The sequence below is a fragment of the Amblyomma americanum genome, chromosome 10, assembly GCF_052857255.1.
Source record: "Amblyomma americanum isolate KBUSLIRL-KWMA chromosome 10, ASM5285725v1, whole genome shotgun sequence".
Lineage (NCBI taxonomy): Eukaryota > Metazoa > Arthropoda > Arachnida > Ixodida > Ixodidae > Amblyomma > Amblyomma americanum.
This window is the reverse complement of record NC_135506.1, coordinates 11,262,101-11,288,517: the sequence shown is the minus strand read 5'-3', so window position 1 is coordinate 11,288,517 and position 26,417 is coordinate 11,262,101. Positions and strand designations below refer to the sequence as shown.

At 46.2% G+C, this 26,417-nt stretch overlaps 1 protein-coding gene across 1 annotated transcript; it reads right to left on the bottom strand.

Moving 5' to 3' along the window:
• On the bottom strand, positions 1-26,314 carry LOC144107413 (uncharacterized). Its single transcript, XM_077640403.1, has 4 exons — positions 26,172-26,314; positions 15,830-16,084; positions 3,871-4,072; positions 1-51 (listed from the first exon to the last, which is right to left on the bottom strand). Exons 1-4 carry the CDS (start codon positions 26,312-26,314, stop codon positions 1-3), a joined length of 651 nt encoding a protein of 216 aa, XP_077496529.1.
• Positions 26,315-26,417: the final 103 nt, after the last annotated feature.

Below are 26,417 nucleotides of genomic sequence, written 5' to 3'. Positions count from 1 at the left end.
CTAGTTCATCAGAAGCAGCTGCAGGAATTCAGCCACTTTAGGCAATTCTTGCTAGAAGAGAAAATGCAAATGTGAAATGCTAACGATTCACGCCACATTTTCCCAATCGTGGTAGGGTTGAACAGAAAGGCTGTTGCTCGCGATATGAATAGGCGAGTGCTGTATGACACCGATATAAACAGCTGCTAGACGATAAGGCGGCAATCGAACACATGTGAAACGAAAAAGAAAAAAAAAATGTTCGGCAAGATTCAAGCAATATATATTTCAAATGCAGTTGGTCAGGCCGCAAGATGATTAGACCCTATCAATGCGACTGGCACTACATATCAATTTAGCGAAATACTCGATTGGAAAGCAATAACCACGTGTCTCGTGGCGTCAAGAATGAACCTTTGCCCGTGATGTTCCGAGAGCGATTTGTTTTCTTATCTAGAAATGATTCCCCAAAACAAATGTTGGTGCTAGTTGGTGCGTATGTATAGCGTAATCTTTTCGGGTTAACCCGAGCTTTTTATGTTACTTGCTGTGGCAGCCGCTAGATGCCACAACATGTATGAATTACGTTGTCACTTGTCGTGTGCGCATCTAGTGTGAGTGGACGTGGAGAGATGAACGTCTACCTCAAACAGCGTGTAAACATAAAATTCTGTGTGAAGCTTGGCAAGACAGCCGCACAGAGGTATGAGCTCCTTCGCGTCGCTAACGGCAACGAGACATTATCGCGGGCGCGAGTTTTCGAGTGAAACGAGACATCTGTTCGGGGCGAACGTCGGTGGAAGACGACACAAGGTAGGGGCGCCTTTCAACCTCACGGAATGAAAACAACGTGGCTCGGATCGCGGAAATCGTACAGCAAGACCGCACTTTTACAGTCCGCATGTTATCAAATGCTCTCCACCTTAGTGAGACAACATGCCACCAAATTTTGCGTTAGAACTGGGGGAAACGAAAGCTCACTTCCAGACTTTTGCCGCACTCCCTCACACAGGACCAGAAGGACATGAAGACATTAGTGAGCGCTGATTTGCTCTCCGAGGAAAAGGAGAACGCTGCATTCGTCGGCAGCATCATTGCTGAAGAAGAAACATGGTGTTTTAAATACGAGCCCCGAACAAAGAGCCACAGTGCCGAATAGCGTTCTTCAGTCTCTCCGGCGACGAGAAAGGTGCGACAGAAGACGAAAACTAAGACGATGCTGATAGTTTTTTTTCGATGCGAGAGGTGTCATACACCACGAGTTCGTCCCGAAAGGGCAGACGGTGAATCAGGAGTTTTATATACGCGTGCTCCAACACATGCGGGGTGCACTGCGAAGCCATCGGCCCGACTTATGGGCATCTGGATAATGGAGCCTTCTCCAGGATATCACAAGGACGCACACTGCTCTCAGCGTGAGAAAATTTCTCGTCAAGTACAGCATTACTGTACTTCTATATCCGCCACACTCGCCTGACCTCTTCTCATGCGATTTTTTCCTATTTCCTCTTGTGAAGAGAGCCATAAAAAGTAGCTGTATGGTGAGAGTGGAGGCCATTCAAGACGCCAGGACAAAGGAGCTGACAGCGCAGTCAAAAGAAGCATTTTCAAACTGTTTCCAAGACCTCAAGAAGCGTTGGAAGGTGTGTATAGACTGCAAGGGAGACTTTTTCGAAGGGGTGCTGCACAGATGATTACAATGTTTAACCCATTTTTTAATGGACTCTGTCTCGGAACTTTACGGACAAAGGTTGTAGAGAAAGGTTGTAGCCCCTGAAGAAATGAAAAATCGAGCACATACATTGTTTCATCTTATGGGTGCATCATCCACAGCTGTCTACTATGGTCTTGAAGGCGCTTCATTCACTGTACGAAGTTTAGAGCCGGTTATGGTTTTGAATTGGAACGAAAGGATGCAAAAATTATTGCTTTCCTTACAGATCGTTTGATTGAAGTGCAGGAAATTTGAGGAACAAGGAAAACGTCGCCCAAGCTCGGGCATGTGCATGAAAGGCGAAACTTGTGCATCTAAATCAGTCTTGATATCACTTCATCCAGACGGGCCACAGACAGACAACAAAAAGAAAAAGAAAAATACGTGGCCGCAGGAAACGTTGGAATCAGCCATCTGCCCATCGAAGTAACGAAGAATGTGCTTGCGCAAAGAACACAGGAAACAGCAATGTAACACATACGACAACGCTCTGCACTTGTCGTATGTGTTACTTTGTTGTGTCCTGTGTTCTTTGCGCAAGCACATTCCTCGTTAGAAATGAACCAACTCGCCCAGACAAGAGTGTTAATCCATCGAAGTAGTGGCGCGGTGAAGGGCATTCTTAATAGCTTTAAGGCTTAAGGCAGGTTTCACGTCCCAGAGTTACTCACGCTATGAGCGACGCCGTAATGGAGGGCTTTGGATAATTTCAACCACCAGGCGCTTTTTACTTGCAATAACATAGCACAGTACACGACACTCCAAAATTTAGCCTCCGTCGAAATTCGACAGCCGCGGCCGGGGCTGAACACGCATAGTTCGGTTCAGCAGCCGAGCGCTAAACCTCTGAGCCACCGCGGCGGCGGGGCTGGCTTTCTCTAGACATCGCAGATCAATCAGATCGTTTCCGGCTGCCTTGAAAAGGACGAATAGCAAACGCTAAACTGCTGTCTAGAATCACGAGCTTCAAGCCAAAGTGATGTTAATGCGATTCGTTAGAAGAAATCACCAGGTTGGAGTTTAATCGATATCGGTGAATAATTCTTCGTTTGGAAATTTTCTTCTCGTTATTCTTTCAGAGAAAGTAGCGCACCAGAGCTGTCTGTATATAAACGAAACTGAAGCGACTTTCTCGGTTGCGCGAAAATCAAGCACGAAAGAAAGCGTTCTCTGCTCATAAAACAAGAGTTTATTGCTGTCTCATGTTGCGATGCCAAAGTTATATTATCGCCGTGCCACCAAGCTGTCTACACCGAAGACGCACCGTTTGCTTGAGATGCAGCACCTACCGTCGACTACGACGGGTGGGAAGTAAAAGCGTTGACCATTTTTCTAATGAAGGGTGGTGAGCCACGTAGATCCAGCTGTGCATCAATTACTGCAAGTACGCACAGGTTCTGCAGTGTCGGTGCCAAGTGCAACACGTGGAGATCCCTCAGAGTCCAGTACACATTAGCAATCTGCCATTCATAGAGTTGGGGTGCCGGGCCAAGTCCGCCGAAGATAAACACTCTTTCGCCCATCACTGAGCAGCCATGGCAGGACCTGGCAGACGGGCGTAAGCCACATGGCCTCACTTCGGTCCAACACGACGTCTCGGGGTCGTACTTGTGCATATCTGCTAAAGAGGTCTGCAGGATATCGCTGTACCCTCCGAAAATGTACAGCTCTTCGTTGTACACAAAGGTTGAAGGTCCTAGACGACGCACAGGGGCAACGCCTTGCACCGGTGGGCGCACCCAGGAAGAGGTGGTCGTTTCAAAATAGTAAAGGGCGAAGGAAGGGTCTTGTAGCCTGCCGCCAAACAGATACATGCGCGTTCCTATGGCGGAAAGAGTGTAGAAAATATGCCGAACAGGGGCCTCTCCGATCGTAGGGACACGATGCCACTGCATGGTCTCCAAGTCAAGGAACCAAATGTTATGTGAATTATCCAATTCACTGAATACATACATGCAGTGACCAACCAAGCAAGCTCTGTTGCCGATAATCGTTGGCGGTGCCTCTCCCATCACCTCCAGACGCCTGCATGCCATCGTGTTCGTGTCGAAGCGATAAATGACGCTGGGAAATGGCCAGCTCAGCGGGGTGCCCCATAGATAGGCGCATTGGCCGTACGCTACGACTGTGTCAAGGGAAACGTTAAACTGCTCGCCAGTGGGAAGCTGCGTCCGCACCATATCCCACCGGTGCGAAGCGGGGTCGAAGATGAACACGTCGACGAAGTTTCTGGGTTCGAAGCCACTGTTGAACGAGTAGACCTTACCGTTGATGCAGACAGCCTTGGGAGTAACATCTTCCGGAACGCCGTTCAGCCGCACCGTCCACATCTTGCAACAAGGCTCGGTCATTCCGGTGATGGCGGCGGCGTTAGGCGGCCTTTTCGTAAAGTAGCGAGATCGTGATGTATGGATGTAGTGTGTCGAAGGGTCACTGTCGGCACTCAGAAAGGCTCTTCTGCTTTTACGCGTCTGTTTCAGAGCGAAGTACTTTCTTGACGTCACGAGTCACGTGGTTAATGCTTTCCAATCGAGAATTTCGTTAGGTTGATGTGTCGTGCGAGCCGCATTGAAATTGTCTAAGTATTTGGCGGCCTTAAAAAGTAGCACGTGAAATATATATGCCTTGATTCCTGGGTAACATTTTTCTTTCGTTTGCAATGTGTTCGATTGCGCCTTATCGTCTGGCATGTGCTTGGTATCGGTGTCATGCAGCTATCGTCTATTCACATCGCGAACAACAAACTTTCTGTTCAACTCCGCCACATTAGTGAAAATCGTGCATAAATGGTTTGCATTTCACATTGATATTTCATCTTCGAGCAAGAAATGCCTACAGTGGCTGGATTCCTGCAGCTGTTCCTGGTGAGCCAGAAACTTCTGATTTGGATATTGTGCGTTCCATATCTGCCTTTAAATTAGTGTTCAATAGGGTACTTTTAAAACTCGATTTAAAAGAAAAATTATTGAGTTAAACCGAGAAATTTTCAGAATTCAGGAAAGCACTTTTCAACCTTCTAAATTAAAAATACTAACGTAACGGCATCCAGAAACTTTCTTGGCATCGTATTTTTCCTTCATATTTTTTTTCTCAGACTGTGCCTAATAGGAGGCCAAGACTAAAGGCTAAGAGCCTGACGAAGCCTTGGCCCCTTGTACATGCGGTTGCATTGATGAACAAATCTCGCAGATACACTTGGGTCAGTACAACGATTGCGATAAAAAGAAGTTTTAAAAAGGCGGAAAAAAATATACCACCCTGTGGATCAGTCGGAAACAATTCAATCATGCAGTACAAAACAAGACTTCTGGTTACGCTCGCAAGTCTGCACAAAAAGCAAAGGCAACATTATGCATCGAATGCGAAACCCGCAATAAAACGTCAGAACCATTTACACCACGAAAGGGAAAAAACAGAATCTCAAAATAATTTGGTTTTGGAACAATGTAACGCGCAATACATGTTCAGGGGCAATACAATTATCATGTACACAGCCCGAAAAAATCTAGAACATGGTTATTAAACTGTTAACGCAAGTCATTGAGCCGTGTATGAAATTCCGGAGTTAACCAAGATGCTTCTACATTCACGTTTAAAAATAGAAAGGATTTGCTGATGTTCCCGTCTATTTCAGAGCGGTTCAACAGTTTAGTGGACTGAAAAGTTATCGTTCGCCTACGGGAATTGGTTCGTATCTTTGGCGCTCTCCTTTTAAGATCGCGGATCGGGTATGTGCTCATATGTTCTACAGGAGGGACATGCAGTTTATTTCGATAGATCCATTGCAGTAGTTTGGGGTAATAGATCTGGCTTGCTTTTAGCATTATACTTAATGAAAAGAGGGCAGGTTTGCAGGTTACGCCTGTCGCTTTTGTAATTCTCACACAAGCGTAGTATCTTTTATTAAGCAACAATTAACTTATTATAGCTATAGATTATAGTTGCCGCCAACTCGCGCCTGCGTACATAAGAAGTCCATGAAAGCACCCCGAATCACTTGTGCATGAAAGCGCCATCTGCGCAACCAGATTCGAAGCCAAGGCGGAAGCGCCGCCGATTGGCGCGTCCTCTGTTCCGTGCAGAGGCGCAGCTTGCAGCCCCTTCAAATAAAAACCAGGGCCGTGACTTTGGCGCCTAGATGCTACTGTTAGCACGCTGGCATAAGCTGCGAGACACTGTAGGCAGAATAAATGATAAATCCCCTTTCTTTACTCATCTATTCTTGAGGAACTCCGTTAATCCGAGAATAGTCGTCACTTGTTTCGTAATCTATGGTTATTGAGAAATTATAACTCCATGGGTACTTGCTGCGGAATCAAAATTTATTTGCTAGGCTGGGAGCTTCGTGGAATCGAGCTTTGGTTGATCGAGCTTTAAATGTATCATCGTATTTACTGAGGTTAGGAGGACAGGTGAATCATATGCAGCGTTAAAGGAAAGGAAGTTACTATGCTATCACGGTTTAGCGGACACAGGATAGCTATGCGTGGGATCTGTGGTCAATAAGGATAGAGCTGGCAACATACGGCAATTCTGCAAACTTAACGAGAAGGGGGAAGTTATCGTCGAGAAACTTAATAAGAGGTAGAAATTGAGACTGGTACTGGGCTTCGCACATACATCCAGCCACGATGACTAGATACACTAAAGCTCCCGTGAAGAGGTAACAAATCTTCAATGAGTAAAGTAAAAACGCAGTATACTGTAATATTGGCCGGTGGAATTCAATGCCAAGGTAGGCAAGAGGCAGGCAGGATCGAGCACCGGCAGTAACTGCACACTGAATAGATTCAAGCATTAGAATTGGGCATTATTAGGAGCGATTGCAGAACTGAATAATTTACGGATCATGAATACCTTGCTCCACGAAAGCGAGATCCGGAAGTGGGCACAGAGCAGCCTGAATGGGGAGACTGACAATGAGATAGACATCATATTGATGGCGGTATCGTGCAATATGCGGAGGTGCTTGGCAAGGTGCAATGTAGTTGGCGTAGGACTCTGAGGTGTCGATGTAGAACAGACCAACAGGGAACGAAATAAGCTAATAAGAAACAAGCCCTTCAACGTGTTAGACGTAAGAAGCAAAGTAGAGGAATTCAGAATCTCGCTGCAGAACATAAATTGGGCTCTAACCGAGGACGATAACCTTAAATAGTACGTCTTCAAATTTTGCGGCTATGCTTACTCTAATAAATGAGCTACCATAAAAAACTTCACCATGTTTTGCTTCAGCGACCCACATGCACATCACGCCACTTGTACCACCGTGAAAAACTTCACATCTTTTTACACGGCACACGAATGCTTTTTACACTGATTCGTGACTCGCTCAATTCAGAACGTGAACCAATAACACGATGCTCTAAATTCAATACCATATATTCATTTGTTTAAAGTGATCCCAAAGCTCATTCTGGTGTTCCGAGTAAACAATATTTACACACTGTATAATTATTTGTAGTAGAAACTGTTCTATTTGTGTCTGCGTTTTCTTTTTTCCTCTAAATTATTGAATATCATGTGCAAATCCACGCCCTCCTTTAGCGCCCGACCCTGGTCATGGGGGCGTTACAAATAAAAAATGAAAAGGGTGCTGAAATGCATTTGCACTTACGATGGGCACTTCAGTGTATCAGGAAGTGGACCTAAGACATCGAACAGCTCTACGCACTGCCCTGACGTACTAATGTGGAAATGTTAGCTGTGCGTTATCAGGGCATCTGTCTTACTTTATTGCTTTCCAAAATAAACAATTTGTGAAATAAGACACTTACTGAATTTCTTAACACAACTGGTTAACAATTCTCAACGCGGGGTAAGTATTAATAGGTTTCAGGGTCTCCTAATGAGCGTGAAATGGTGCCGGAAATGATTATATAGAGAGTAGATACCCTATTTATGGCACTCTTTATATGAATGATAAAAGGTGTTGCACCAAAAAACGTCGGGGTAAGCCGGGGTAAACAGATGTAATATCGACGTGGTTCTCTCAAGCAACGAAAGACGAAAATTCCGCTTACCTTGCCGTAGAGAATTTTAATTCAACTCAAGTACGCCTGTCCGTCTGTTCTCTGATTCAGGTCGAATTATCGCCAGGGGCAGAGCCAACTTTTATCACCATCATGGGATGGCTGCGCGCCCGGTGCTCTGGAACGCTCCTACATCAGTATAAATAACCTGTTCAAATACTGGCGAGCAAGCTGTCGATACCGTCCAATAGGATCTGCAGCTGATACGATATGTTACACAAGCCTGGACGAATTCTATCGGCTCAGGTTCAAGACACGGACCTGTTCGGGTGCTACCGAATTGCACTTGGAATATATAAGGAAAAATTTACAGCAAATAGTCGGCTATAAAGCGATAAAATCAACAAACATTTACACCAGCATAAACTCTGGGCAGACATAAGGGAATAAGCAACAGCTGGCTTTGTGAAGCCATCGCAGTTAATGCAAATTGTTTCCGGAAAAAAAAAAATCCACCGCTAGCACCTAATCCAGCAACTAAACTCAATCTGCCGACTGCCTTTAAAAGAATGACCAGCAAACGTCACACTGCGACCTGGAATTGATCCCGAGCTTCAAGCGAAAGGTATGTACTTTAAAGCGATTCGATTGAAGAAACCACAAGGCTGCAGTTCAATCGATATCACTGAATAATTATTCGTTCAGAAAATTTGTTCTCGTTATTTTTAAAAATTGGCGCCCCAGACAGTCCTGAATATAAACAATACACTAGCGACATTCTTGTTTGCGCGGAAGCCGAGCACGACAGAAGGCCTTTTTTTTCGAACAAAAGGAGACTTTATTGCTGTGTCGTGCAGTGATGCCAAAGTTGTATTATCGCCGTACCACCGAGCTGTCTACGCCGAAGACGCTCCGGTCGCTTGAACTGCAGCACCTGCCGTCGTCTACGATGGGCGACAAGTGACAGCCTTCACCATTTCAGTAATGAATGATGGTGCTTCGCTTAGATCCAGCTTTGCATCTATTACTGCAAGTACGCACAGGTTCTCTAATGTGGGTGCCAAGTGCAACACGTGGAGATCACTCTGCGCTCTTCGCCTCTCAAAAACCAGCACTTGATCCTGTTTGGGTGCCGGGCCAAGACCGCCGAAGATGAACACTCTTTCGCCCATCACTGAGCAGCCATGCCAGAACCTGGCAGACGGGCCTAAGCCACATGGCTTCACTTCGGTCCAACACGACGTCTCGGTGTCGTACTTGTGCACATCTGCTAAGCAGTTCTGCAGGATATTGCTGTACCCTCCGAAAATGTACAGCTCACCGTTGTACACGAAGGCTGTGTGTCCTAGACGACGGATAGGGGCAACGCCTTGCACCTGTGGGCGCACCCACGAAGAGGTGGTCGTTTCAAAATAGTAAACGGCGAAGGAAGGGTCTTCTGGGATGCCGCGAAACGCGTATATGCGGGTCCCGATGGTAGACACAGTTTTCAAGGAGCGCAGAGCAGGGCCCTCTCCGCTGGCGCGGACAAGATGCCACTCCAGGGTATCCAAGTCAAGGAAGTGCAAGTTGCGCGAATTACCCAACAAACTGAAGACATACATGCGGTGACCAACCACGCAAGCTGTGTTGCCGATAAGCGTTCTCGGCGCCTCACCGGACAGCTCCAGACGCCTGCATGTCATGGTGTTTGTGTCGAAGCGATAAATTACACTTGGAAATGGCCAGCTCAGCGGGGTGCCCCACAGATACGCGCATTGGCCATACGCTACAGCTGTGTCAAAGGAAACGTTAAACTGCTCGCAATCGGGAAGTTGCGTCCGCACCATATCCCACCGGTACGAAGCGGGGTCGAAGATGAACACATCGACGAAGTTTCTGGGGGCAAGCTGACTGTTGAACGAGTAGACCTTACCGTTGATGCAGACAACCATGGGCGTAACGTGTTCCGGAACGTTTTTCAGCCGCACCGTCCACATCTTGCAACACGGCTCGGTCATTCCAGCGATGGCGGCGGCGTTTTCCGGCCTTTTCATAAAGCAGCGAGATGGTGATGTATGGGTGTAGTGCGTCGAAGGGTCACTGTCGGCACTCAGAAAAGCTCTTCGGCTTTTACGCGTCTGTTTAAGAGCGAAGTACTTTCTTGACGCCGCGAAACACGTGGTTAATGCCTTCCTTTCGAGAATTTCGTCAGGTTGATATGTCATGCGAGCCGCATTGAAAGGGTCTAAGTATCTGGCGGCTTAACGAAAGCACGTGAAATATATATGGCTTGAATCCTGCATAGCTTTTTTTCTTTCGTTTGCAATGTGTTCGATTGCCGGCTTATCGTCTAGCAGGTGTTTGATATCGGTGTCATACAGCCCTCGCCTATTCATATCGCAAGCAACAACCTCACTGTTCAACCCCGCCACGATTGGGAAAATGTGACGTGAATCATGTTAATTCTACGTTTGCATCTCCTCATCTAGCAAGATTTGCCTGAAGTGGTTGAATTCTTGCAGCTGCTTCTTATGAACTAGGAACTTGTGGTTTGGTCACTGTGCCTTCTATGCCTACCTTTAAATTAGGATTCGACGGGCTACTTCTACACTCGATTCATGACGCAAACTATTTAGTTAAATCCATAAATTCTTCAAATTGAGGATGGCATTTTCCAATTGTGGAAGGCAAGAACACAGTATACTGTAATAATGATCGGAGCACTTCAGTGCCAAGGTACTCAAGCGGCAGGCAGGATAACGAGCAGTGGGTGAGCCCTGAATATATTCTAGGAATAAAAAAGGGTTTTATTAGTAGAGTTCGTGCATCCGGAATAATTTGCGTATCATGAGTACCTTTTCCGCGAAAGGGACCTGCGGAAGAGGGCACGCCGAACACTTAACGAGAAGACTAAAAAATCCACACGGAATGTTAAATACATTCGAATCAGTGTGAAATCATGGATTTCTGCTACGTAGAAGACGACAATGAGCGGGCAGCGCCGCGGGACGAAGCAGATGGAAGTTGTTGAGGACGACTCTCTTCACTGCTCAGCACGAGAGTATGGTGCAGTTTAACACGTGGTGTGTTCGGCTTCAGCGATAGCCTAGAAGGTTTGTGCGTGTGAATTTTAATTTTCATATATAGAGAGCTCAGAACTTCGTGACCGTATTGGGTGGAAGACGTTCGGAACCCGAAGAAAAATCTGCGGGCTGAAGATCTTGCACAGCATTTACAATGATTATGTCGGTAATAATGAAAACAATTATCTAAAGGGGCCATATTACATTTCGGAGAGACTAGATCACACTAAAATGATTAAGAGTTATCAATAGTGCGTTAATGTATTTAAGTATTCCTTTTTTCCTAACACAATTCTGGACTGGAATAAGCTTCCGCATGATGTGGTTTGTGCACCTGGTTTCCAAAGTGCTGTTGAAACGATGATCTGATGTATTTCTTCCAGGACTCGTGCGTTCACCAGCGCTGTGCAGGTGTATGTTATGCTGTCACTCATACTACTCGTGAATTCATTTAGTCTTGTTTCAGTATGTTGTGCTACCTTGCTGACATGTTTCCCAATATCTTCTTTGCATTTGTTGTTGTATGTAGTTATATCCTTCCTACAATTATGCCTCATGGGCGCTGTAGGTAATTGCAATAAATAAATAAATATATAACAGGCAGTGCCGCGGAGGCGGCGGAAGTATTGCGTCCGCGAAACTGTATTACTCTGCCATGTATCATTCGTTCTTTCTATACTTCGGTTAGTTTACAGACGACAACAAAGTGCGGTATCAAAATATGCAGAAGCATTGAAAATCACAGTCGAAGCTGTGAGGCACTGAGTGTTGGGGTCCTCTGGCTAATATGTGAATTGTGTGTGAACTGCTTTTTGGGCGCGGATTGAGTAGGAGCGATTCGCCCTACGATCCGCGTATCATGCCGGATTCTTGCTTGCTTCTCTTGCTTCTCGAAGAATACATGAGTCGTAGGACGAATATGTGGCACGAGGTAAAACGAAGTCCGAGAGGTGCCATTCACGGCACTTAAACGGACCTGGAAACAAATTTTCAGTGCATTGTTTTGCTTCTTGGGTGCATAGAATGAGTTATAGTGATGCTATTAGCATCGGTCGTGCTGCGTAAACTGTGGTTTTGAATATTTTAATTAGCTCGCAAAAACAAATTCGTGGCGCTGACGATGTCACCATACAGTGCCGTTTCTGAGCAGCCGATATGAAATCACTTAGTGCGAGCTTGATAATGGGACAAACATTAAATATGCTGCAAATTGGGTTAATAACTAGAGATACGTTTTGTGAAGTTTTTGTGTTTTATATTACATTAACAAAACCAACTTGTTTGTCCTAGATAAAAGCACTGTATATCAAGTAAAACAAAAACACGCCACCAGAGGCACTGGCTACTTTTTGCATCGAAGGTCTTTGCGCCTCTCTGTATATCCTACGACCTAGCACTAAACACTTATGGCTACTCTCTATGTATCTTAGAGCGGTTTTGCGGAATCGACCCGATCGAACCATTGCACTCTATAAGCGTTCGTTCCGGTCCCAAGAAAATATGCGTACGTTTCACATTTAGCAGGCAGTGCGCATCGTCAGCTTGTGGAGAATCACTGGGCGGTGGCGTCAGATGGCGCTACGTTCCAGTCAACAGCGCGCACTCCTTGCTCGCCGTGGCCAACCAGCGCGCTAGGAGCTTCGGGCGACGGTTCGCGGTAAGCAGTAGTGGTAGGGGTTACGCTAAATGTGTCTGATATCTTGCGCAGGCTGTCACGCCGTCGCAGTATCTCGCTCTTGAGTTCGGATCCATATGTAAGGGAATGTCACTGATCAGTGTTCCCTTCTGCGCCGTCGACGTGATGGTGAAGCATCGCTGGGTCAGCTAGGCGTTCACATGGTTGTTGCAACCATGCAAACGGCGCTGCCAGCCTTGGCATGAACGACTTACAGAGATCAGAGAACCATGGAATGCAAACCTCCGGCACGTGATAAGATAATCTGCTTTGATTGGTAGCCCTGAGTGTCGTCATTGGGAGAGTGAAATGGGAATGGAAAGGTGCGCGAAAATCGAGTTGAGGGCAGCATTTTGTTTGCTTGTATTTTGAAATTTCTTCATTGAATAACTCCCGTTCCTATGCATCGATCCTCGTAATTCTTCTTGAGACAGCATCTGTGTGACAAAGAATCCATCTGAAGAGTAACCGGCAACCGTTCAAGCGGCGTTTCGCAGCCCCTTTAAGGTTTTTCGCAACGATATTTGCTTGTTTTCACATTGGATAAATGGCGAACTACTTTTTGGGTGCGGGCTTAAACTGCACGAACAGATGCTCCGCCTTCGGCAGGTGTGCCTGCACAGCGGCTGTTGAAGCTGATCTGTTCGCGCCGCCGCGGGTTCGGCCCCTCAGTCTTGGGTATTGACGTAATTTCTTTCTTTTTCCAGCCTGTGAACCTCCGGACATAAATCAGCCATAGATGATTTTACAGAGCTCTCAACATCCGGATTTTTGCCTTCGCACTGAAAAAAATATGGACATGATACTGATCGTGGCATCGTGCAGGGTGTGGACGTGCTTGGCAAGGGGCGAAGAAGTTACCATAGGATTGTGAGGTATTAATTGAGAATAGACTAAGAGGCAGTAGAAGACACTAGTAAGAAAAAAGCCCATCGACGAATCAGCGGCAAGAGTTAGAAGAAATTTAAGATCTCGCTGCAGAAAGAATGTTCGGATCAAATCGAAAATGATAACATTTGTGTTCAAAGAATTCACTCGTATCTAACACTGATTTCCGTGGTCTGTATGTCGAATTTCAGTATGTGTGTATGTCGTGGTGAGTATGTCAACATGATGGGGAGAACATTCGTTCAATTTAGCACGTTTTAAACTTAGCAAATTGTTAGTGTGCGCAGCGAGATTACCATGTATTTCCGTTCAATTCACAGTGTTCGTTTACACCGATATTTTGTCGCATGCTCTTGCCATGTCCTATTTCAGTGCTTACATTATCCTCTATTATTGTTTTACTTGCTTATATATTTCTTTCCTCGGCGCTAATATATGAAGAATACTGTTGTACACCCACCTACTGTAATGACCCTGCGAGCGTGAGTAGGTAAATGTATAAATAAATTAATTCTTTAATCAATATAGAAATAAAATGACATTACGGAATGCGCATTTGAATGTAGGCAGTGGAATAGTTAGGCAGGATACCAGTAAGCTCGCTTAGAAGAATGAATATATTGTTAAAAATACGTCAGAATATGAAAGCCTCTAACTCTACCGAGAGAATGAAAAAGACACAGCTATCAAAATTAATCAGCGTAAGATAACCGACATACGGAACTGTAATATGGAGAGAAACCAGCATGCCCAAAAGAGCGGATGTTCGGTGAAAAGCATTCAAGATGAAATTAGGCATAGGAAAAATTAGATTTGTACGCTATTAAATATACAGTACAGTGTCATCGATCGGACAGTTAATGTAGAGAGGAGTTTTACAGAGATCTATATAGCAGCCGAAGTAATCGAAAGGATAACAACAAGGTAGTAACGCAGAAAAATTTTGACATCCCGCCAGTAACCAAGTATGAAATAAAAGTAGCCTTAGAGGCAGTGCAAAGGAGCAAGGCATCGGATGAAGATCACATAACAGCATGTATAGGGAAGGATAGTGGGGACATGCTACTGGAAAAACTGGCCACCTTCCATGCGCAGTGCCTCGTGATCTTGCCGGATGGAATCCTGGAAGGAGGCTAAAATTATCTGTAACCCATAAAAATGGACGTGAAGGACTGTAAAAATTACGGACTGATCAGCTGACTGCACGCTTCGGATCAGGAGTTTACTATGGCAATTGCTAGTAGAAGCGGAACAACCTTAGATTTCAATCCACGAAATTACCAAGAAGTAAGACTGTGCGCATATTCAGAAATTTCGAGTACTGAACACAACTACTTTTATAAGAAATGTCACCAGTATAAACACTGATACACTTCTTCGCAGCCAATGTAACCACCACGACTATCTTGACACATTCCTTACCATTCTTATCCATGCATTCTCTCTCGTATGTTTATCCGAAACACGGCTATCACCTGATGAAAAAAAAAAAAACTTGTGGAGTTTACAAGGATATGTTTCCGAATTTTCCAGTGGTGATATTTGCAGCGGGGGTCGCTGTGCCATATTTTTAAAGCCATTGCTGCATTACATACGTCGTGCTAATCTTGCCTTTAACGCTACACAATGCGAGTCTCTTCGGTCAGAATTTGATAATAAATTTGTCTCTGTCAAGAACCGTGTTGCAATAATTACTTCCATTTGTCGTGCGCCATCCGCTTCGCACTCAGACATCGGTTTCCGATTGAGGAACGTTCTGAGCTCCCCAATTTGGAAAACAAACATTATTATCCCTGGAGAACTAACTATCAATATGATTCAACTTAGCAGTTCTTATTCCTCTGGCTACATAAACCGTTTTCTCGGTTGTGGTCTGGAATCTTTAATTGAGTCCAGGATGAGGTGTGGGCCTTCCGGTTCTAGCACTTTAATTGACCATATTCTATCTGACATTACCTTAGATCATAATGCCCTCGTATTTGAGCACCCTATCACCAATCACTATCTTTTTTTTGTGTGTGTGTGTGCTCCGGTGCTGCAAAACTTTTTCACCGTAAACCATTCACTAAATTGTTATTTAACCAAGATGAATTTGTCCAGACGATTTAATCTGTTGACTGGTCTTCTAACATTACTGAAACCTGTCGCAACAAAACCTTCAGTTTATGTCAGCAAAACTGGTTGGATGCATTAAACATTTCACGCGACATATCATCATTCAACGACGATTCCAATCCCCCATGAATGCTTGCATCGCCAAGGTCTTAACACGCACCATAACTAAGAAAAGTAATCGACACAAAAAAGTCAAATCGCTGCCATTTAGCGCTGCCCTCCATTCGCTTGAGATGGAGCATTTTCCATCGACGGTGATGGGTTCAAAATTATAGCTTTGACCATTTCTGCAATTAAGTGTGGTACAGGCTGTAGATACAGCCGTGCATCAATTACTGCAAGCAAGGACAGGGTCTCCAGTGTCGGTGCCAAGTGCAACACGTGGAGATCCGTCTGCGCCCTTCTCTCTCCAACAACTTGCCCTTCCTCCTGTGCCAGGCCCAAGCCACCGAAGATTATCACTCTTTCACCCATCACTGAGCAGCCATGCCAGTACCTGCCAGAGGGGCCTGAGCCACATGGCCTCACTTCGGTCCAATACGACGTCTCGGTGTCGTACTGGTGGACGTCTGCGAAGTGGATCCGCACGACATCGATGCAGCCTCCGAGAATGTACAACGTTTCGTTGTACACGAACGAGAATGTCCTCGCCGACAGACAATGGAACGCCTGGCACCTGTGGGTGCACCCAGGAAAGCTTGGTCGTCTCGAGATAGTATATGGAGCTGTCGATTGGGGCGGAGGGTAAACGGTCTGCTAGATTGCCGCCAAACACGTACATGCGGGTCCCGATGGCAGACGCAGAGTGGTATTCTCGCCAAACCGGGAACTCTCCACTCGTGGACTCGCGATGCCACTCCAGCGTATGCAAGCCAAGGAACCGCACATATGGAGAATGATCCAAGGCACCAAACATATACCTACGGTGACCTACCACACAAGTTGTGTCGTTGCAACTCGATATCGACACCTCACCGGACACCTCCAGACGGCTCCATGCCATGGTGCTTGTGTCGAAGCGATAAAGGGCACGCGCAGATGGCCAGCTGCTACTGCACCACAGTTGCGCGCAGTGGCCGTACGCTACGACTGTGTCAAGGGAAACGTGAAACTGCCCGCGGGAGGTAAGCTGCGTCTGCACCGTATCCCACCGGTACGAAGCGGGGTCGAAGATGAACACGTCGAAGATCTTTCTGGCAGCGACGCACCTGCTGAACGAGTAGACCTTGCCGTTGATACAGACAGCCTTGGGAGTAACATGTTCCGGAACGTTTTTCAGCCGCATCCTCCACATCTTGCAACAAGGCTCGATAATTCCAGCGATATTGGCGCGTTATGCGGCCTTTTTCTGAAGCAGCGAGATCGTGATCGGTATTCGCGGCGTGTCCTCCGGACGTAGGTGAAGCTTTGCTGCGAAAATTGAAGGAAGAACGTCATAAAAAAGGTGACCAAGATGAGGTCACCGAAAGCAAAAGTAGACCGGTTGTCATCCCGTACACCCATAATGTGGCGCACAATTTGCAGCATGTGGCAACAAAATATAATGTTCCTGTGCCCCCAAAAAACTGGCTGGCTTGTGCGTTAAAACTGATCACAACAAGGTAAACAAAACTGAATGTAAAAAGAGGCATGCAGCTCCGCTTGTTAAATGTGCCGTGGGAGAAGTCTATCAGATTCCTCTCACATGCGGAAAGAAGTAAATCGGATAAACCGGCCGTTGTATTAACGACCGGTTAGCAGAACATAATCGGGATTTACAAAAAGGCACTGGTTCTCATTTCCGCTTTATTGTAAAGCCTGCGGAGAAGAAAGGAAGATTAAGTGTGCGGCAAGGCTGAAAGAAGCAAAGGTTTTAAACAGAAGAAAAGACCAGACAGCCCGTGAACTGTTGGAGGCCTTCTATATTAAAGGAAACTGCAACGATTGTGTTAGTGCTTCTTGAATAAACAGCGCGAACAAAGACGAGCACAAAAGACAGGAAAGCGAACGACACGGCGCTGACTAACAACTGAGGGTTTATTGCTGATCACACAAGTATAAATACATAGATGTCGGCAATGAGGGAAATGTTTACAAAGTGCAAAAAACCAAAAAACAAAACATAAATGGGACAACAGCAACATAAGCACGCTAGAAATCAGTGGCGAAGTGCACAACTAAGCACCAGTCACGCTTCGTCCCTTGTGATAAGGGGGTTGTTTATAACATCCCTCTGCCCTGTGGAGGGCAGTACGTTGGACAGACGGGACGTTGCATAAATAAAAGGCTGACCGAACACAGCTATAAGGTGTCAAAAGTAGTTTCAGGTCATCTCGGCATTCATTGCCGGGATTGTGAATGGGCAAAGAAAGAGAAAAAACAGTGCGTACCGCTATATCATGAAACCAAGGTCATTGCCAAAAATCGGGAAAAAACTGCGAGGGAAATTATCGAGGCATACAACATATTCAAGCAGGGAAATGCATGTATAAGAACCCCTTCGCTAACACTTCTGCAAAAAGAGCTGTCACTCCTGGGGGTTGATAATCTCTGCTGATTTCTAGCGTGCTTATGTTGCTGTTGTCACATTTATGTTTTGTTTTTTTTTGTTTTTTTTGCACTTTGTAAACCTTTCCCTCATTGCCGACATCTATGTATTTATACTTGTGTGATCAGCAATAAACCCTCAGTTGTTAGTCAGCGCCGTGTCGTTCGCTTTCCTGTCTTTTGTGCTCGTCTTTGTTCGCGCTGTTTATTCAAGATGCTTAACCAACTAGCCCGCCAAAACGTGTTAATGTGTTAGTGCCCCATCTATCAACATTTAAAAGAATGAAACTGCTTTTTTAGATACATGCGGGTGAGATACGTGTGTGCCTTACCTATCATTTCTCCACTTTTTTTTGCAAAAAAACCTGGCGCGTATATGTGGTTCTCGGTACCGATCTTGATTGTTGTCCTTCAATTCTTTCGCATTCGCGGTGGATAAACAGTTGGAAGTTTCGCCTGTCCCGTCTCGCTTGCTATGTGTAGCCTTTTTCGGTGCTACAACCTTTTTCCTGGAAGTTGTGTTGCAGTAGACTGCAGTGTTGCAGTGTTCCGCCAGTTCAGAGAAATCCAGTCAAGCTAAACTACTTATAAAAAAAATGTTTATCATCAGAAGGTACATTGTGGGTGTTTTTGAACCTAAATATGGCAGTAATTAGCGCAGGAGATTCTTCAAAAATCGGAATGCCAAATATGCAGCATGCTGTAATCATGCAATCGCGTCGAATGCGCTGATTAAAGAAACTGTCAGCTGCCATTAGGCCACTTACCGTCGTGATTTCAAACCGCTATGGCTGAACGTATACAGGAGTGTTTTGTTGCGGGTTTTTTTTCAGGGGAGTTTGTTTTCGATTCATCTTATGAGCAACATGTTAATATGATTAAAATAAAATACTTGAACGTGCTTAAGCTCAGTGATCTCTTACTTTATTGTAGTACGTGCACAGAAGTTCAATGGTTGTCTTTGTAATAACCACTAAAACGCAGATACGCCAGATTAGTACGTTCACAATCTAGAGTGATGCCTAGTTGAATAAATTATGCAATTCAACCGGAATTTTTCGTGATGGTGCCTCGTCTGCGTGCGGAAACGCCGCAAGGCAAATCGCAATCCATTACTTTTCCGCCAGCGCGCTGCTCAGTGTAATCAAATATAGGAAAGTCCTGCTTGATAACATTACTCGATAAAAAGCATCAATAACTGAGTTGGCAGCGTCCAGCGCGAGAACTACCAGCGGAACAGCCGGCCTGGTGCACGCCGCCTTGTTGGATTGGATGCGCTTGTTGTGGGGTGGCTGAACCCATGACCTTTAAATTGTCAGTAAAATTTTGACGCTCTGAACTTTTATAAACGCCACCGATAACCCCTGCAGTTGCCGTAACGAGTCATCAGCTCTGCGTCCAAACCAATCGGTCGCTGGAATTGCCGTTACTGGTGGTAACTGTTTCGTCAATTTTAATCATCATCATCATCATCATCATCATCATCATCATCATCATCATCATCATCATCATCATCACCCTGACTGCGCCTTCTTCAGGGCAAAACCTCTCCCATGCCTCTGCAATTAACCCATGTCCTTTGCCAGCTGCGGCCAACATATCCCCGCAAACATCTTAATCTCATCTGCCCAAAGACGTCCCCCCCCCCCCCCCCCATTCTACGCTCGCCCTCTCTTGGAACCACTCGGTTACTCTTAAGGATCATATGTTATCTTGCCTTCACATTACATGCCCTGCCCAAGCCCATTTCTTCTTCTCGATTTCGACTAGGATGTCATTTACTCGCGTTTTTTTCCTCAGCCACTCTGCCTGCGTCCGGTCTCTCAACGTTACACTCATCATTTTTCTTTCCATAGCTGACTGCGTTGTCCTTAACTTAAGCTGAATCCTTTTCCTTAGCTTCCACGTTTGTGCTCCATAGATAAGTACCGGTAATATACAGCTGTTGTACAGCTGTGTACCGCTCATAACGAAATTTGTAGGCGCAAGTTTTCAAAAGACAGAGAAAAAAAAAACTCACCGGACAGTTACGACTGTGTAATGCGGGATTTTGTGATAGCTGTTTAGGCGTTTAGTCATGTCACCACCGGTGTGGTGGTTACGCGATGTGCTCCTGTATTGGCAGGTGATTGTTCCAAACAGAGTCACTCGTAGGCTTCACTACTCAGTTGAGTTGTGTACAGTTCAGTTCTGACAACCAATTTTTGAGTACGACGCGACAGCGTTAAAGCGTGCCTACGGCCGCACCCTTTCGCAGACATCGAGACGCTTGTTGCAATCATATACGGCGTATTGCACATCATCGTGTATATTATTTAGAGATGCTAACTGGTGAAATTAATGAACTAAGTGGTCCTATAATGTAATTCCCTGTGGTTCGGTGTGAGGTACTCGTACAAGGCCTCCATTTATACCAATGGCCACCTTTTTTTTCGTGCCAAAAATGAAATTTGGTTTTGAAGAAAGGAAATGGTGCAGTAACTGTCTCACATACCTCGGTGGACACCTGAACCGCGCCGTAAGGGAAGAGATAAAGGAGGGACTCAAAGAAGACAGAAAGAAAGAAGTGTCGTAGTGGAGGTCTCCGGATTAATTTCGACCCCCTGGATAATCTCTAAAAAGTGCGCTGACATCGCACAGCACACGGGAACCTTTTTGCGTTTTACCTCCATCGAAACGCGGCCGTGCGGCCTGGTTCCATTCCGGGTACTCCGGCTCAGTAGCCGAGCGCCTTAACCCTACCAGCAAAACTGCTTTTCTCCTTCACTAAAGTCTCGACCAATCAGGATTTTCTTAACAACGTCGCTGACGCTGGACTTCCGGCTGAACGGGACATTTAACGCTGTCGCGGTAATAAAAAAAATGCAGGGGACACTTAAGTTCCGCCTGAAGAGCATGACGCGATAGCCTGATGGCTTAATTGCCATATATGCAGAAGGTCGTTCGCTATTTTACATTGATAGATCCCTGAAGTGCTCATATCCTCATATTCCTCCTATCGCACTCGTGGAGTGGTTAAGCTATGGTCCACTTCCCGGAATGGCGGGTACTCCCAGCTGTGGGCCTCGTGGGACCCAAGTTGCCCTTCCCCAGCGATCAATAATTTATTTCAATGCCACGGTTGGCAGTTTGCTCACAATGTGGGGGGTAGGTTGCGATGACAGAATAGGATAAAGTGACCTGCGTGGCCCACCTGCCTCTATAGGATACTTCCTGGGGACAACCTGCAAATGTCATTCCCGTGATTTTTCGCTCACAACGCCGACACCGATAAAGCCGATGCCGACAATATATAATGTTTTGAACTCCTCCGCAGTAACGGTTTCAGATAAATTACGCTGGTTGTTTTACCCGGCACGTAGTGTGTCAATTGACAAATGAAGTAGGCGTCTAGTTTGCAAACAGCGCTCGCCGTTCTCCTTTTTTTTATTCAGAGGGCATTATTTCTTTAGTTATTGAGCAACAGAAAGAAGAATGTTATCACTGTTTTTGGATGCTTTTTATCGACTTGATCGCGCTGGTTGAACGCGATAGCTTTGTATCGACTTGATCGCGCTGCTTTAACGCTACGGTGTTAATGCAGCGCGATAAAGTCGATGCAAGGCTATCGCGTTAAAGGAGCGCGATCAAGTCGTTACAGAGCACTCAGCAACAGTGTTAACGTTCTTCTTTCTGCTGCTCAATAACTAAAGATATTGTGCCTCCTGATTAAAAAAAGGAGAACGGCGAGCGGTGTTTGCAAACTAGGCGTCTACTTCATTTGTCAATTCACGCACTACGTGCCGGGTAAAACAACGAGTGTAATTTATCAGAAACCGTTATTGCGCAGGAGTTCAAAACATTAATATTGCCACAACTGTGTTTCGAACCTGCGGCGGAGCAAACAGGTAAACTTCGCTGGCCACTGCACGAGGGCTCAATGCTAGCGGCGCAACCGATCACGCCTCGTGCTAAAATGCAGCACGCTCTCGCGCTGTGTGTTGAAAATCGTCTCTTCATCAACTTCCACCTGCGGCGTAGCGGTCGCAACACGTTCCCACTAACGGTAGATACCCGCCGCGGTGGGTCGGTGGGTAGCGCACTCTGCTGCTGAGCTGGAGTACCGGATTCGAACCCGATCGCGGGGGTCGCGTTTATGTGGAAGCGAAACACAAAAGGCGCCCGTGTGCTCTGCGATGTGAGTGCAAGTTGAAGATCTTCAGGTGGTCGAAATTATTCCGGAACGCTCCACTACGGCACCTCCTTCTTCCTTTCCTGCCTTTGTCCCTCCTTTATCCCTCCATCACGGTGTAGTTGGTGTCTCGACCGAGAAATCAGACAATTCAGCGCCATTTTTTTCCTGAAAAACCACAAATTTATAGGTAAATATGGAAGACACAGTGACCAAATCACAAGTTCCTAGTTCATCAGAAGCAGCTGTAGGAATTCAGCCACTTTAGGCAATTCTTGCTAGAAGAGAAAATGCAAATGTGAAATGCTAACGATTCACGCCACATTTTCCCAATCGTGGCGGGGTTGAACAGAAAGGCTGTTGCTCGCGATATGAATAGGCGAGTGCTGTATGACACCGATATCAAACACCTGCTAGACGATAAGGCGGCAATCGAACACATGTGAAACGAAAAAGAAAAAAAAATGTTCGCCAAGATTCAAGCAATATATATTTCAAATGCAGTTGGTCAGGCCGCAAGATGTTTAGACCCTATCAATGCGACTGGCACTACCAATCAATTTAGCGAAATACTCGATTGGAAAGCATTAACCACGTGTCTCGTGGCGTCAAGAAAGTAAACATTTGCCCGCGATGTTCCGAGACTGATTTATTTTCTTATCTAGAAATGATTCCCCAAAACAAATGTTGGTGCTAGTTGGTGCGTATGTATAGCGTAATCTTTTCGGGCTAACCTGAGCTTTTTATGTTACTTGCTGTGGCAGCCGCTAGATGCCACAACATGTATGAAATTACGTTGTCACTTGTCGTGTGCGCATCTAGTGTGAGTGGACGTGGAGAGATGAACGTCTACCTCGAAGAGCGTGTAAACATAAAATTCTGCGTGAAGCTTCGCAAGACAGCCGCACAGAGGTATGAGCTCCTTCGCGTCGCTAATGGCAACGAGACATTATCGCGGGCGCGAGTTTTCGAGTGAAACGAGACATCTGTTTCGGGGCGAACGTCGGTGGAAGACGACACAAGGTAGGGGCGCCTTTCAACCTCACCGAATGAAAACAACGTGGCTCGGATCGCGGAAATCGTACAGCAAGACCGCACCTTTACAGTCCGCATGTTATCAAATGCTCTCCACCTTAGTGAGACAACATGCCACCAAATTTTGCGTTAGAACTGGGGGAAACGAAAGCTCAATGCCAGACTTCTGCCGCACTCCCTCACACAGGACCAGAAGGACATGAAGACATTAGTGAGCGCTGATTTGCTCTCCGAGGCAAAGGAGAACGCTGCATTCGTCGGCAGCATCACTGCTGAAGAAGAAACATGGTGTTTTAAATACGAGCCCCGAACAAAGAGCCAGAGCGCCGAATAGCGTTCTTCAGGCTCTCCGGCGTCGAGAAAGGTGCGACAGAAGACGAAAACAAAGACGATGCGGATAGTTTTTTTCGATGCGAGAGGTGTCATACACCACGAGTTCGTCCCGAAAGGGCAGACGGTGAATCAGGAGTTTTATATACGCGTGCTCCAACACATGCGGGGTGCACTGCGTAGCCATCGGCCCGACTTATGGGCATCTGGACAATGGAGCCTTCTCCAGGATAACACGAGGACGCACACTGCTCTCAGCCTGATAAAATTTCTCGTCAAGCACAGCATTACTGTACTTCTATATCCACCACACTCGCCTGACCTCTTCTCATTCGATTTTTTACTGTTTCCTCTTGTGAGGAGAGCCATAAAAAGTAGCTGGATGGTGAGAGTGGAGGCCATTCGGGACAAAGGAGCTGACAGCGCAGTCAAGAGAAGCGTTTTCAAACTGTTTACAAGACCTCAAGAAGCGTTGGAAGGTGTGTATAGACTGCAAGGGAGACTTTTTCGAAGGGGTGCTACACAGATGATTACAATGTTAAACCCATTTTTAATGGACTCTGTCTCGGAACTTTACGGACAAAGGTTGTAGAGAAAGGTTGTAGCCGCTGAAGAAATGAAAAATCGAGCCCATACATTGTCTCACCTTATGGATGCATCATCCAGAGCTGTCTACTATTGTCTTGAAGGCGCTTCATTCACTGTACGAAATTTAGAGCCCGTTATGTTTTTGAATTGTAACGAAAGGATGCAAAAATTATTGCTTTCCTTATAGATCGTTTGTTTGAAGTGCAAAAAATAAGAGGAACAAGGAAAACGTCTCCAAAGCTCGGGCATCACTTCATTCATATCACTTCATTCAGACGGGCCAGAGACAGACAACAAAAAGAAAAAGAAAAATCCCTGGCCGCAGGAAACGTTGGAATCAGCCATCTGCCCATCGAAGTAACGAAGAATGTGCTTGCGCAAAGAACACAGGAAACAGCAATGTAACACATACGACAACGCTCTGAAGTCGTATGTGTTACTTTGTTGTGTCCTGTGTTTGCGCAAGCACATTCCTCGTTAGAAATGAACCAACTCGCCCAGACAATAGTGTTAATCCATCGAAGTAGTGGCGCGGTGAAGGGCATTCTTAATAGCTTTAAGGCTTAAGGCAGGTTTCACGTCCCAGAGTTACTCACGCTATGAGCGACGCCTTAATGGAGGGCTTTGGATAATTTCAACCACCAGGCGCTTTTTAACTTGCAATAACATAGCACAGTACACGACACTCCAAAATTTAGCCTCCGTCGAAATTCGACAGCCGCGGCCGGGGCTGAACACGCATAGTTCGGTTCAGCAGCCGAGCGCTAAACCACTGAGCCACCGCGGCGGCGGGGCTGGCTTTCTCTAGACATCGCAGATCAGTCAAATCGTTTCCGGCTGCCTTGAAAAGGACGAATAGCAAACGCTAAACTGCCGTCTAGAATCACGAGCTTCAAGCCAAAGTGATGTTAATGCAATTCGTTAGAAGAAATCACCAGGTGGGAGTTTAATCGATATCGGTTAATAATTCTTCGTCTGGAAATTTTGTTCTCGTTATTCCTTCAGAGAAAGTAGCGCACCAGAGCGGTCTGTATATAAACGAAACGGAAGCGACTTTCTCGTTTGCGCGAAAATCAAGCACGAAAGAAAGCGTTCTCTGCTCATAAAACAAGAGTTTATTGCTGTCTCATGTTGCGATGCCAAAGTTATATTATCGCCGTGCCACCAAGCTGTCTACACCGAAGACGCACCGTTTGCTTGAGATGCAGCACCTACCGTCGACTACGATGGGTGGGAAGTAAAAGCGTTGACCATTTTTCTAATCAAGGGTGGTGAGCCACGTAGATCCAGCTGTGCATCAATTACTGCAAGTACGCACAGGTTCTGCAGTGTCGGTGCCAAGTGCAACACGTGGAGATCCCTCAGAGTCCAGTACACATTAGCAATCTGCCATTCATAGAGTTGGGGTGCCGGGCCAAGTCCGCCGAAGATAAACACTCTTTCGCCCATCACTGAACAGCCATGGCAGGACCTGGCAGACGGGCGTAAGCCACATGGCCTCACTTCGGTCCAACACGACGTCTCGGGGTCGTACTTGTGCATATCTGCTAAAGAGGTCTGCAGGATATCGCTGTACCCTCCGAAAATGTACAGCTCTTCGTTGTACACAAAGGTTGAAGGCCCTAGACGACGCACAGGGGCAACGCCTTGCACCGGTGGGCGCACCCAGGAAGTGGTGGTCGTTTCAAAATAGTAAAGGGCGAAGGAAGGGTCTTGTAGCCTGCCGCCAAACAGATACATGCGCGTTCCTATGGCGGAAAGAGTGTAGAAAATATGCCGAACAGGGGCCTCTCCGATCGTGGGGACACGATGCCACTGCATGGTATCCAAGTCAAGGAACCAAATGTTATGTGAATTATCCAATTCACTGAATACATACATGCAGTGACCAACCAAGCAAGCTCTGTTGCCGATAATCGTTGGCGGCGCCTCGCCGATCACCTCCAGACGCCTGCATGTCATCGTGTTCGTGTCGAATCGATAAATGACGCTGGGAAATGGCCAGCTCAGCGGGGTGCCCCATAGATAGGCGCATTGGCCGTACGCTACGACTGTGTCAAGGGAAACGTTGAACTGCTCGCCAGTGGGAAGCTGCGTCCGCACCATATCCCACCGGTGCGAAACGGGGTCGAAGATGAACACGTCGACGAAGTTTCTGGGTTCGAAGCCACTGTTGAACGAGTAGACCTTACCGTTGATGCAGACAGCCTTGGGAGTAACATCTTCCGGAACGCCGTTCAGCCGCACCGTCCACATCTTGCAACAAGGCTCGGTCATTCCGGTGATGGCGGCGGCGTTAGGCGGCCTTTTCGTAAAGTAGCGAGATCGTGATGTATGGATGTAGTGTGTCGAAGGGTCA